The sequence below is a fragment of the Vollenhovia emeryi genome, unplaced genomic scaffold (genome assembly GCF_000949405.1).
Source record: "Vollenhovia emeryi isolate VEMERY1.0 unplaced genomic scaffold, V.emery_V1.0 DF939144.1, whole genome shotgun sequence".
In the NCBI taxonomy this organism is placed as follows: Eukaryota; Metazoa; Arthropoda; class Insecta; order Hymenoptera; family Formicidae; genus Vollenhovia; species Vollenhovia emeryi.
Window position 1 is genome coordinate 1,965,861 of NW_011967222.1, and position 12,607 is coordinate 1,978,467.

General features: G+C 45.8%; 1 protein-coding gene across 1 annotated transcript in view; it reads right to left on the minus strand.

The window, feature by feature from the left end:
- The window catches only part of LOC105566577 (sonic hedgehog protein A), a 42,370-nt gene extending 32,948 nt beyond the window's left edge, over window positions 1-9,422 (minus strand). Inside the window, exon 1 of the mRNA XM_012020692.1 lies at window positions 8,895-9,422. Within this exon, the coding sequence (XP_011876082.1) occupies window positions 8,895-9,281 (387 nt within the window). The 5' untranslated portion in view covers window positions 9,282-9,422. The remainder of the gene's footprint in view (window positions 1-8,894) is intronic.
- Window positions 9,423-12,607: the final 3,185 nt, after the last annotated feature.

The window sequence follows — 12,607 nt, forward strand, 5'->3', positions numbered from 1 at the left end:
GTCAGGATTCTAATTATCTTCACGGAGAGACCGATATGGATACATGTCTAATTAGGCTTGGCACAACCCCAATAAATAATAATATTTGGGACAGCTATATCTGTGATTGTCATACCCACATTGGTATGATAAGTAGTGGAGACAACTATATGCGTTTTGTGCAGCAATCTTAGAGAACGTTGCAACACAAAACAATGTAGATGCCCCTGCTATTTATACGGCAACATTTTAGTTTTAGTTATTTTTGCCTTAGCCGGTCTTTCCGTGTTGAGTTAATATTTTATCTTCTCGCTAATTCTCTCCTAACGACGCCTAGGTGTCATTCATCCGAATTAAATGGCAACGCAATCCAGCCCGAGTATACAGAGAAATGCAGGATTGGGAAAGTTACTTTATGGAAGTATCTAGTTACAATTACAGTTTTTTTCGCTAAAAACATAACTAGTTACAGTTACAAGTTACCAATTCTAAAAAGTAACGCGTTACAGTTACAGTTACTCAAAAAGTAACTAACCGTTGCTTTGCAGTTACTTTCTTGCAATAAAAATAAAAATATCAAATATACGTTTAAAGTGTCGATAAAAGCGTTTATGTTCAAATGCAAGGCCTAATGCGATCTGTGGAGGTTTAAAAAATTTATAAAGTAACTATTAATGTAACTATTAAATTAGTTGCTAGTTGTCGAAAAGATGTAACTGAGTTAAGTTGCAGTTACAGATGGAGAAAAAGTAACGAAGTTAAGTTAGAGTTACCGAAAAAAGTAACTGTAACTGTAACTTCGTTACAAGTAACGTGTTGCTTCCCAGCACTGCAGAAATGTAAGCGACATACCTAATTACTAGAAAACTACCGTGCACTAGTAATTTCTAATGATTCAACTACTGGATTTTAGCAATTATCCAGTGCAGTTTTCGTTCCCAGTATGTACACTTCTGTAAGGTATCTATGCCATCTCTCGCAAATAGCGTGTGGAAGGCAACTCGGAAGCGTAGGCGAAGCCTGATGACACATTCTGTTAACGGGTTCCGCCCTGAACGCCATGTGCATCGTGACGGATGAATCCCGATGAGTTCCATTAGAACGGCGAGGCGATAATAATGATGATGATAATGATGATGAGATGATAGCCGAGTGGAATAGAAACACCGGAATACGCTGTAACAGCTGGGGCTGTTTCCTCTTAAAAGGTTGCACCCCGGCAGGCGGGACCGTATAACTAGTTTCACACGACGTAAAATTGTCCCGAAATGTCGACGGGACTTTAATTAGGACGCGTCGGCTTCGAAGAGGCAGCGGGATGTAACCTCGTATTCCTCTCAATGGCGTTCTTTTTGCCAATCGCTCTCGCGTCGCTTTTAATCGATGGAAAAGCAATATCACGCATACCCTGTCGTAAAGAAAAAACAATAAGCGGACAAAAAATAGCAACGACCCGCGAGAAAGGATCAACGGCTGATCGTAAGGATTTTGGAAAGCACGATCGTCCGTTTCAATGCACCTTGGCCGATTCGCGCCGTTGCGTTGACTGGATCAAGAAGACGTGGAGAGAAACATAAGGAAATGGAGAGGAGGGAGAACGATTTGTCGCTGTAGAGGCATGAACGATCGCATCGGGGTTAACGGAGGTAACCTCGACGTCTGGACGCGCGGGAAACAAATGCTCGTGGATTTACGAGGTTATGCCTGTGCGAAGATAACGGCGCGCGAGAGGCCGGGTAGCCCTCTCGAAAGGAACGTTAAGGCAGCGCTAATCCTGCGCTCACATTAGTAAAACCCGCCACGGACAGCCGGCAATAAGTAACATCGGACACGGCGAGGGTATACCACGGTTACGTACCGCGGTTGCGAAAGTTCGAGCATATTTATGTTTATCGATCACGAACTTTTTCGTCTCGGGAAAATATTTGAAGGAGAGAGAAAGAAAGAGAGAGAGAGAGAGAGAGAGAGAGGAGGGGGGGGGGGAAGAAGGAGAGGGAAGAAAAAGAGAGGGGGGAGAGGAGAGATTGAAGACATGATGTTGTTTACTTAACCCGCTTATTTAGGACACGTTTAGTGAAATTTTAGAACGCATTTTAGGAGCTACACTTTGTACACGCGCGCATTGAATTGCGTTGCCAATAACTCGAAACATATTGCGACAACGAAGGCAGCTGCGCGTAAATCGTAGCTATTGTCCGCCAGCAAATAGACGCCTATTCGTTGGCTCGGCCAATAAATAAATTCTCAGGACGTGCGATCATTTGTAGCGAACGCGCGTCGTAAATTTTTGCGGGGGCCGCGGGATATTTAACCGGTATCAGCATGATGAATGCTTAATTTTCCCGGGCGCCATTTTTTCGTCGCCGGCGAGTGAATTATTATTCGAACTCGCGCGCGTGTGGGTTGATCTCCGCGCGAGAGCTCTGTAATCAGCGCTCCTTTTTCTCTCTCTCTCTCTCTCTTTCTCTTTCTCTCTCTCTCGACCGACACATTCGTAGAATAATGTCGTATCGGGAAAACGAAGCGGTGCGTTTATCGTTTTCCAGCAACGCCCGATTATCGCGTTAGCCAATTGATTACTGCGACACGCGATTGATTTTCAAATGAAGAGAGGGAAAAGATACGCGAGCGAATCCCGTTACAGTCTCATTTACGGTTGATGCGTCTTCCGTCTCGACGCAGGGTCGGGAATGCATTATAGTGTCTCTAAAGGCCATTATCTCTCCCGAAACCAAGTTGTTAAGAAATGCCGAGTTGGACCGTCGTTAGAGGAAGCATATTGGTAGGTGTCTTAGATTTTCAACGTTCCGCGTCGCTCGCGGTTTCTGTACGCGGTAAGATCGGAGGGCGCGCGAGATCTCCCGCCGAACGAAATCGGCGAACGCGTGGTGGGCGAACGAGGTAAGTTGCGATCGCGCGGCTCGCAAATCCGATCCTGCGAGCTTCGCGAACATTCGGAGCGTATCACGTGCCGCCACGTGCGCTTATCGGATTACCCGGTTGATCATCGACCGTCATTGGACACCAGCTGCAAGTCACTGCGAGCGACTCGGGACTCGTACTCTGTACGCGCCACGGCACTTATTACGATCGTCTCGATCTCCGTGGTAGTCATTCGCGACTATTACGAATCCGGGAATTACGTCGGATTGTCGCAACACGCGCAATTTTGCACGCTCTCTAAAAGTTAATCAGCGAATCCTCACTGTGAACAGTGAATATTCACTGATTCACAGTTATAAAGGCCTGCGTCCACGACTCTAGAACTTGGACCAAGTTCTAGCTGAACTGAATAATTCAGTGCTATACTTCTAACTGTTTTCAGTGGCAATGCACTGATTGACTTTTAGAGAGCACGCACACATTCGACCTTATCAGTTCCCGCATGTCTTTACAGGCCTGTGTCCACGATGTTAGAACTTAGTCCGCGTTCTAGTCCCGAGAAAGGTGTAGCCAGTAAACTTGCAGCTATTTATGGAATAGCTGCAAGTTGATTGGTTACACATTTCTTGAAACTAGAACTTGGACCAGGTCTAGCATCGTGGACGCAGGCCTCAACGAAAACGACAACTCGCGAGAACAGTTGCCTTTGAAGTGCGACGTTGAAGTTCTTCTCTAACTCAGTCGCCTCGCAGTTGATAAATCCTTGTCGCTTCCACGATCCATTAATAAACATGCTGAACATTATAAAACGGTGCAGACGGCGAGAGATCGAAGAAAGAGAGGAGAGAGAGAGAGAGAGAGAGAGAGAGAGAGAGAGAGAGAGAGAGATGCGAGAAGGAGAAAGAGATTGAATCGGGAGAAGGGGGAGGAGGGGAAGCCTCGTGTGGAACAGGACGGTCAGGCGAGGAGCGAGAAGGATGAGGAACGAGAAGCGCGGCTATTAGGTTTATTTGCCGTAATTGGGGGAGCTTTAACGCGCTAAACCAAACACCGGTTATGGCCGCCATAAAACTACCCACAATCACTTAGAGCCGGCGCGCGGTACGCGCTTTTTCTCCCTATTTATTCCGCGCGACCGGCACTGCTAGCCGGCCGCGCGGCGTCGCGCCGCGCGCGATCACGAGGATGAACAGAACGAGGCGGACGGACGAACCGGAGGACGAGTTACAGGCGATTTGTTATTCCCCGGCACCAGACCGGCTACCCTCGGCTTCTCGCGCGCACCTTTTACTGTCGCTCAGCGCGATTTTCGATCGCCCTGCGCTCTTAAAACGACGTTGACTCGAGGTCTTCCGAATATGAGCCGAATTTGTTAAATTCTTCCTCGAGTAATGACTCGACTACTTTAAAGGCCTGCGTACACGATGCTAGAACTTGGTCCAAGTTCTAGTTTCGAGAAACGTGTAGCCAGTCAACTCGCAGCTATTCCGTAAAGGCTGCAAGTTGACTGGCTACACGTTTTCTGGAACTAGAACCTGGACCAAGTTCTCAGCATCGTGGACACAGGCCTTAAGGATGTACGGGCTTTCTGCTTGCAACAAATACGTCGATTATTTCCGCAAACGAAGATACCGCGGCCACCTAGTGTTAGAGACGCAGGATAAAAATTTACTAGTCTTTTTTTCGTTAATTAATCGATCGCGATTAGTGCGATTATGCGACGTATATAACATTTTCGAGGAAGATTGGAGCAATATAGTTTTTTTATATAGTTTTAATCGATGCACTCTTGTCGTTGGCGGAAAATACCATTATAAATTTATAGTAAATTTTACAGAAATCTCAACAATCTTGCTAGCTTGTACGAATGCTAAAAGTTAATTTAGCCGAGGTGGTAAAGAAGCAGGAAAAACTCCGATTACACGTGGCCATTAATCATCGTAGCGAACAACCGCGCTACGCTTTGCGAAAGCAAATATCTTATTTCATTGATGCTCTAAGCGTTTTAACGTGTGACCGTCATTCTTTACGAACAAACAAAAAGCGTCGAGAATCCATCGTCTCTCCCATCATCTTTTTACGTTTGTTGCGGAAAAGCGTGTATTTCGTGATGCGCATACACGAAATATGACGTTAACGTGCATGCGTGAGCTAACGATGGATCGCGGCTCGGTTTGAGAGACATCGATGCCCGGACAAGTCGAAAACGCATCGGATTAAACATTGTCAGACGAGATGTTGGATAAGTATGGCGTTTTACGTTGCACTGGCTACGTAAAACTCGTCAATCTTTCTCGTAAAAAAAAATGTGTCGCTCGTTTGCGATAGAATTTGAAAAATAAAGTATTTTACGCCAACTAGAAATTGTTACACGGACAGAAAAATGTAGCTGCCGTAGTTAAAAACTGCACGTGGCAACTAAAGTTGTAAAATACGGACAGCTAATATTTAGTTGTGACAGCAACATTTTTGTTACTGTGCCTATTGTATTAGGTGCGACAGCAAGCCGTTTGCCGTGCTTTAGAAATTTATAGTTATGGCAGCAAAATATTCTTAGCAAACCGTGATTATCTACGGTAGCAAAAGTTTTTTTCGCTGTAGCAATATCCGTGGACCTTTTTATGAAAGAATAGATCGTCCCATTGGCCCAATATCTTATATCCAACAGTTTTTCTACGAGACGTTCACTTTCGAGTGCCTAAAGACCGAATCTTCGGTCAATTCCCATTAACTTCGAAAACCGATTGTCAGCTTTTAAGAAATATTGGCACAATAGAGCGGCTTTTCGGAAAGAGATCACCGTCTCGAGATTATTGTAACCTGTAGTGTGCTTCAAAAGCACAGCGTGTATCGTCTGTCAGAAAAGGGAAATAAGTGACGGCAGTGGTAGCATTTATTTTGTGGTAATGTTTGAACGAGTGAAAATACCGCGACGTTGATAGATTTGATGTCGGGTCCTTGTGTTCTTTCAGCGGCGTGCCGGTAAAGGCGGCGCTTCTTTGCGAAATTCGGGTAAATACGAGGCCAGGAAAGTGTCTACTCTTCGTATTTCCACCTCGGCTGTTAGTTTACACAGAGCAACAACCGGTCCGGTGCTGCGCGGCGCGAAGCGGTGCCTAAAAATGGACCCAGAACCCAGGGCTGGTAAAGAACACAAACGAACATTTACGACCAATACGAACATAATGAGCTCTTTTCCTTTGACAAAAGGTGAAATGTATTTCTCACTAAATCTCGATTCGACATAGAGCGCCGTCCAAACTTGTTGACGCAAGTTTGTACGCAATCTCTGATTCAGCCCGAGAGAAATTTCGTGTGCTCGCGATGGTTTCAATTATTTTATTTAAATCAAATATACTGATATTAGGAATGTTTTATTAAGTACTAAACATTCGAATCACTATCTACTTGTACACGGAGAGAATTTTCTCTTAAAATTTACCCTGAAAATCATATGATTGCGGGACAGCATGGCATTTGAAGGACTATGAGGTTTTGGAAATTTCATGTTCTCGCGATGGTTTCAATTATTTTCGATCAAATATACTGATATTAGAAACGTTTCATTAAGTATTAGTACTAAACTTTCGAATCAATATCTACTTGTACACGGAGAGAATTTTCTCTTAAAATTTACCCTGAAAATCATGTGATCGTGGGACAGCATGGCATTTTAAAGAACTGCATGTATAAGAGTTTTTTAAAATTTTACTCTACATTCTGCTAGTAAAATGTATGGCAAAGTTTTAAAAAACTCTCATACAATTCTTTCAAATGCCCACGATTACATGATTTTCAGGATAAATTTAAAAAAAAATTCTCCGTGTATATATCCTTTATCATTTCCTTTTCTTTATGTTGCACTGTGTGAAACGCGAGGATTAACGGATAAATTGCATTTATGATATACCTGAAAATCACTCGGATTCGAAATGTTTTACTCGATATGTTCTTGTTTATCATCTCCGTTCTAGAGAGGATGTTTTTTTTACTTTATGTAACTTTACTTCATTCATTGCTTTACACGAATCGGACATATTGGATTACGAGTATTACTAGAAACACAGAAACGTACCAATAAAATGGAATTACGCGTGTTAAGAATATTTCAAAAGTGCCTCGAAAGATTACTAATATTGCTCGATCGAAATGGTTTTGTTGCACTTGACAATTGCTTTCTAGAAAGCCTGTGATCTGCCGCATCCTCATCGTGATTTCCCTCATTAGCCAACAGTTTAAGATTATATCGGTGTGTATATATTAAGATTATATCGGTATTCGGACATTTTCTGGATAAGCTTTTAAGAATTCAGGTTTTGTCCGCTTAAGCACCACTGTCCGCGGCGCCGAGGCTGCCTTTTGTGTGACGCGGCGATGTCGACTTACAAATTGGAATACAACGGAGCGGGAGTTAGGAGAATCGTTTCACGCTTCGCGGGGGCGCCAAGTGGAAGGCAAACACCGATAAAAAATGCATGAATAAAGCACTAATGGAGCCTCCATGGAAGAGAAATAAACCTCGAATAGTCTTCGCTTCTTAAAGGTGATGACGGGCAAGCGATCGGACGTCCCTTCCTCGCGTTCGGTTCCCACAGCATCGCGGATGATTTTTAAGTCTCAAGTGTCGAATTTACATGAGAAAGATCGTTCGCAAAGATCACCTAACTAATCGTCATTAATCGGATGTCATTCCATTTCGTCCCTGTTATATAAATTCCTTAGGAAAACGAGTCTAGACGACTGCGGGGAAATATGACTTCGGAATTGACGGCGAGGAGGAATCGTGCGACGTATTAGTGTATCGTACACAAACTATCGATCTTATCCGCATGAAACGAGTATGTGATCGAATATGATCGAGTCGCTTATCACGCCGGCTAGCATTTCGCGTGAATCACTTGTCGACATTTTAACGACGTGCAGTAGCCAGTTTGTCATACGGACCAGAGTACGGTGACACGCATTAAAGTAATGACACGCGTTACTGCGCCCACCGTTTATGGAAGAGACAGTCGATATTGGAAATTACCGGGACACTTCGTAAACGTATTTACTGTTATACGGACTATTTACGAGATTATCGAGGCTACACGCGCGCCTTTAAGGTGTTAAATTACATGTGACAACAACCGATATTCTACCTTCTTCCGAAAACGATGCGGACTCTTGGGAAAGTTTGTGCAAGCGCTGCTATCAGCGACGTAAGTGATCTCCGGCTGCATTTTTTCTGGAATTTCTAGTTATCGTGCCTCATCATGTTGCACCCAGGCAAACCGACGAGGAAGCGAGAAACCCGACGATCTCGATAACGTCACGTCCGATTGTCGCTTTAATTAATATGAGACCGAACGCGGCCGTGATCGACCGATCGATTGGACGTGTGATATCCCCCGTAAATACGGTGTCGTTTCGTAGGATGATTCACCGGCGCGTCGACTGCTTCAAGGACGACCATCTTTATCACAAGTTGAACAGCAGAGCTGCTAGTTTTATCACCGGCGACATCACAGCCGCCACAATTTAAAAATATCCCCTTACAACAAATGACGTAGCTTCAGAATCGAATTACACCGCTCGAAGAAGCGCAGGTCAAAACACGGTTTCGTTATAAGAACGTGTTATTAATAGAATTATCGCTGCAAATTTCCCCGATGGTAGTTCAGTTTCATTTGCAGTTACGATGCTTATAAATATCGAAATTTTTAAATAAATATTTCCTTAAAAAAACCGATACCTTTCGCGTATTAGAAAGTAAGTTAAAGGTGCGAGTAAACGAAGACGATATATTTATTTTAATTATGACTTACTTTTCTCTTTACTTTCATTCCCGATTTATCTCATGCAAATCACTAAAAATTGTTATAGTTTTATATAATTTTGTATACAATCGGGAAGAATAATTTCTACATGATTTGCGGGAATGAAACATGAAGAATTGTTCGTATCTGTGATTTTTATCGGAAACCGACTACTTAAGTCTTGATTTATTCGCACCTCTGCTTATCTCTGAGGAGAAGAGCACACGCGTTCACCTGTGTCATGAGACGATCGGCGCCGGTGCCTTCCTCGTCCTTAAAAATGATGTCCGTGTTGTAATTGGGTACCAGGTCTCGAAACCTGGGGTCATATCTAGACACCCGTCCCTCGCCGAGCCCGCTTGCCGGTAAGGTGTTCTCGCTGACATTTGGCACATGCTGTTTGTAGACCAGAGGGGTGAGCCTCCTCTGATTCGGCCGTCGGCCGGCGCCTCTGCCGGGTCCGCACGCCAGAGCAAGGCCACCGTTATCGAGTACGGGCAGCCAGAGGCTAAGGATCAGCAGGAAAACCTGGAAGAGCGAGATGCGTGTGCCCGCGCGACTCCCAATGGCACAGTGGTGGGCTGCCTGGAGGCCGCGGCGACGATGATGATGGTGCACCATAATCGCGTGCCTCTGCCTCGAGGTCGACCTTGCGCGGTCACTGCTCTCGTCGTCTCCAGAACGGCTGGTAGAACGACGATGACAACGACGTCGACGACGACGACGACGACGACGACGACGACGACGACGACGACGACGACGACGACGACGACGACGACGACGACGACGACGGCGGCGGCGGCGGCGGCGGCGGCGGCGGCGACGACGATGTTGAGGGTGACAATCCGCTTGACGTTTTGCTACCGATTTTTCTTCTCCGCCTCTCGCCACTGACCTCACTCACGCTTAACCATAACCAGGGCATCACACACCCCCTCCGTACACACACTTACCACCGATGTGATCTCTGTAATTGTGTTGATAAACTTCGCGCGCGACCTACCAAAGCCGATGACAGTCCACTGGGAAAAACCTGATAGAAACACGAGCGATCGACCGATCGGCGAATTGACGCGAGACTACAACTTTCCGAGGGATCAGAAAAAGATCCCTTTTTTCTCTCTTTTGCGGATACCGAACGGAGCCGATATACGATCACCATACCGGCATATTATCAAGTCGTGGCACCAAATCGAAAGGTCTAGGAGGGCGAATCTCTCTACATCGTAGACGTCGACTCGATCGGAGGTTTATTCCAAGTCGGGTCTCCTCGACTGATCGACGTTCTCTCTACCAGTACCGGGCCCTTTAAATTCTCGTCGGCACGCGCCAACACTCCCGCCTTTCCGGAGCGGAACCTTCTGCGATCGTTTTCGTTGGAGAGGAGGTACGTGCGAGTCGACTCACTTGACTGAACTCGGACGGACGACGTCCGGAAGCTAGCGCGCGTTTTCCGGACGAGCCGGTGGTGGGAAATGCAGGATGGGTTTCGGTGGGTACTCCTGCGTTGTTTCTTTGGCCTGACCAGGTCCAGGAGAGTACCCCTCTTCCTGCCCCCACCCCGCGGCAAACGGCCGACGAGACCACGGCCGCTGGCTGCTGCTAGCTGCTGGTCCCCGTGAGGCTTTCGTGGCCTCCAAAGAGGTGGTGGTGGATGATCTCGCCCCCTCCACCTAGGGCCTCCCGGTACGTGTCACTGACGTCACGAGGCCCGCTGTACCTCTATTGGCCGGGGCGGGGCGTTCACCAGGTAAACGAAGACAGGTGCACATGACGGGAGGGAGAAAGAAAGAGAGAGAGAAAGAGAGAGAGTGCGAGAAAGGAGGAGAGAAAAAAGATAGAGAATGCGAGAAAGAGGATAATCTTCCAACTTTCTTCTTCTTCTTCAGCTAGGCACGATCAGTCTCTCGTTCTTTTCCACTCTTCTCTTTCTCTCTCTCTCTCTCTCTCGCCACTTTTTCGCGTGCTATTTCTTCGTTATTCACCATCCGCCCGTCTCTTCTTCTTCGACTATCTTTCTCTCTTCGACGTTTCTCGTCTACCCCCCCCCCCCCATCGCCGATTGGACTACACTTCTTCTTCGTCGTGCCGTCTTACCTCGTTACTCCGTTCTTCTCTTCATCGGAGTGCGTCGCTTTCTTTCCGCTTATCGGGCTCTCCCTCCTTCTCCCTTTTGGCTCGGTTTAGATCCTCCGCTGTGTAAGGCCTCCCAACATTATACTACACATGAGGCTCATTGTGAAATTCTCAATGGTTTTCTACCCCCAAGGGATTCATCGATACTCCGTAACGCGCGAGGCGTGGGAGGCTTGCGAGAATGACCTTGACGGATACTTGGAGTGCCATAGAATTTCTCTTCTTCTTCTTCTTCTGCAGTTCCTCCCTTTTCGCTCACTCCGCTCTTGCCGTTTCTTTTTCTATCATTAGTACTCGTGGCTAACTTTGACGTAGTTTCACAATTCCTTCTCGCGTCTTGTGAGATCTTCACGAAGACTTCAAAACTGATGTTTAAACAGCGTGATTTTCGACAATTATATTATATTGCGCGTAAATCAATGATATGGACATATGTGAATTAGCTTTCATTTACCGTAATGAATTGTTGACGTTTTCTTTTTCACGTTATTGCTAATTGATAAATGCCCGCGTAAATTGGCACAAGCCGCTCGTTATCGCTTCGAGCACTTTGATATCGTGAGAAAAATCCGCACGCGAATCGTTCCGATTACGGATGTGCGCACGTTGCGCGATCATTGATCATCGTCATCGTTCGATTCGCTTGCGAGAAATGCAATTGGTATTTGCACGTCGGAGGGCCGATTGTACGAGCCAAATACCGTTGATCGGCATTACAAACGGAGGAGTGTATCGCGCGAGTAAAATATACGAGGCCGTGCGCGGCTACGCGGCAACTGATATGAAAGTCTAAGTCAACCTAACGGAGGGTGGAGAACAAGCTGAGAAGGGGGATACGGCAAAGAGTTCGGTTTACTGATAATAAACATCTTTCCCGAATACACAGACGATGCGGACTGGCCCGTCCGCATTTACACAACGTCGTGCCGAAACGTGCCCGCGGCGATGGCTATAACCGCGTTGGAAAGCAAAGCTCTTCGTCCGCTCGGGAAATAATATTTCCTAATTCTTGACGCTAATCGTATAAACGTTTCGCGTATTCACTTGTTAGATTTTACAGAAAGATACGAGAAAGTAAATCGATGAAGTGTGTTGTTTAATGTAATGACGCGTTGAATTCGTAAAGTCATAAAAGACGCATGTGCTAGGCGCCTTTCTTGTATCTTTTTGTAAAAGGTGGGTTTTTATAATACGATAAAAAATAGTATCTACGAATAGGACTTTCGCGAGATAAAATTTAATTTCAAATATATGCAGATGGCTAAAAATGGTGAGATATGTATATATATTTTTTTTTATATGACAAATTTATGGAGCAGGAGTTCGCGAGGTATAACAGGTGTATTACTCGCAAAAGTTGTAAATAAAATTTGAAATATTTAGAAAAATAAGGAGGCACTGATCAGCAAAGGTAGAATCTGTGGTGACTTGTTGGAAACGGTTCCGCCGATCGAGCGGAGTCCAGATTTGCGCGGATTCGAAAGACCGGTGCCGCGAACTCGATTTTCCGTGAATTTTCCTCATCCCGGCGCATCCGGAAACACAATAGCCGAATTACGAGTCGTATGCATCGCCCTACGCGGAAAGAGGGAGAATTACGGCCCAATGAAAGTATAAAATGTCGCTCGTTAACGGAGCCAATGCCAGAAATCGCTGAAACTTGCCGGCAATAAAAGGTAACGAGTATTCGCGGGCTGTAAACATCCGTGGAACGCTACTCCGGAACATTTCATAATCCTGTTACGAGGCACTTTGACTTTCGTGGCCAGCTGCGGCGTGTGTGCGCGTGTATGCGTGGTGCGCGCGCGGGG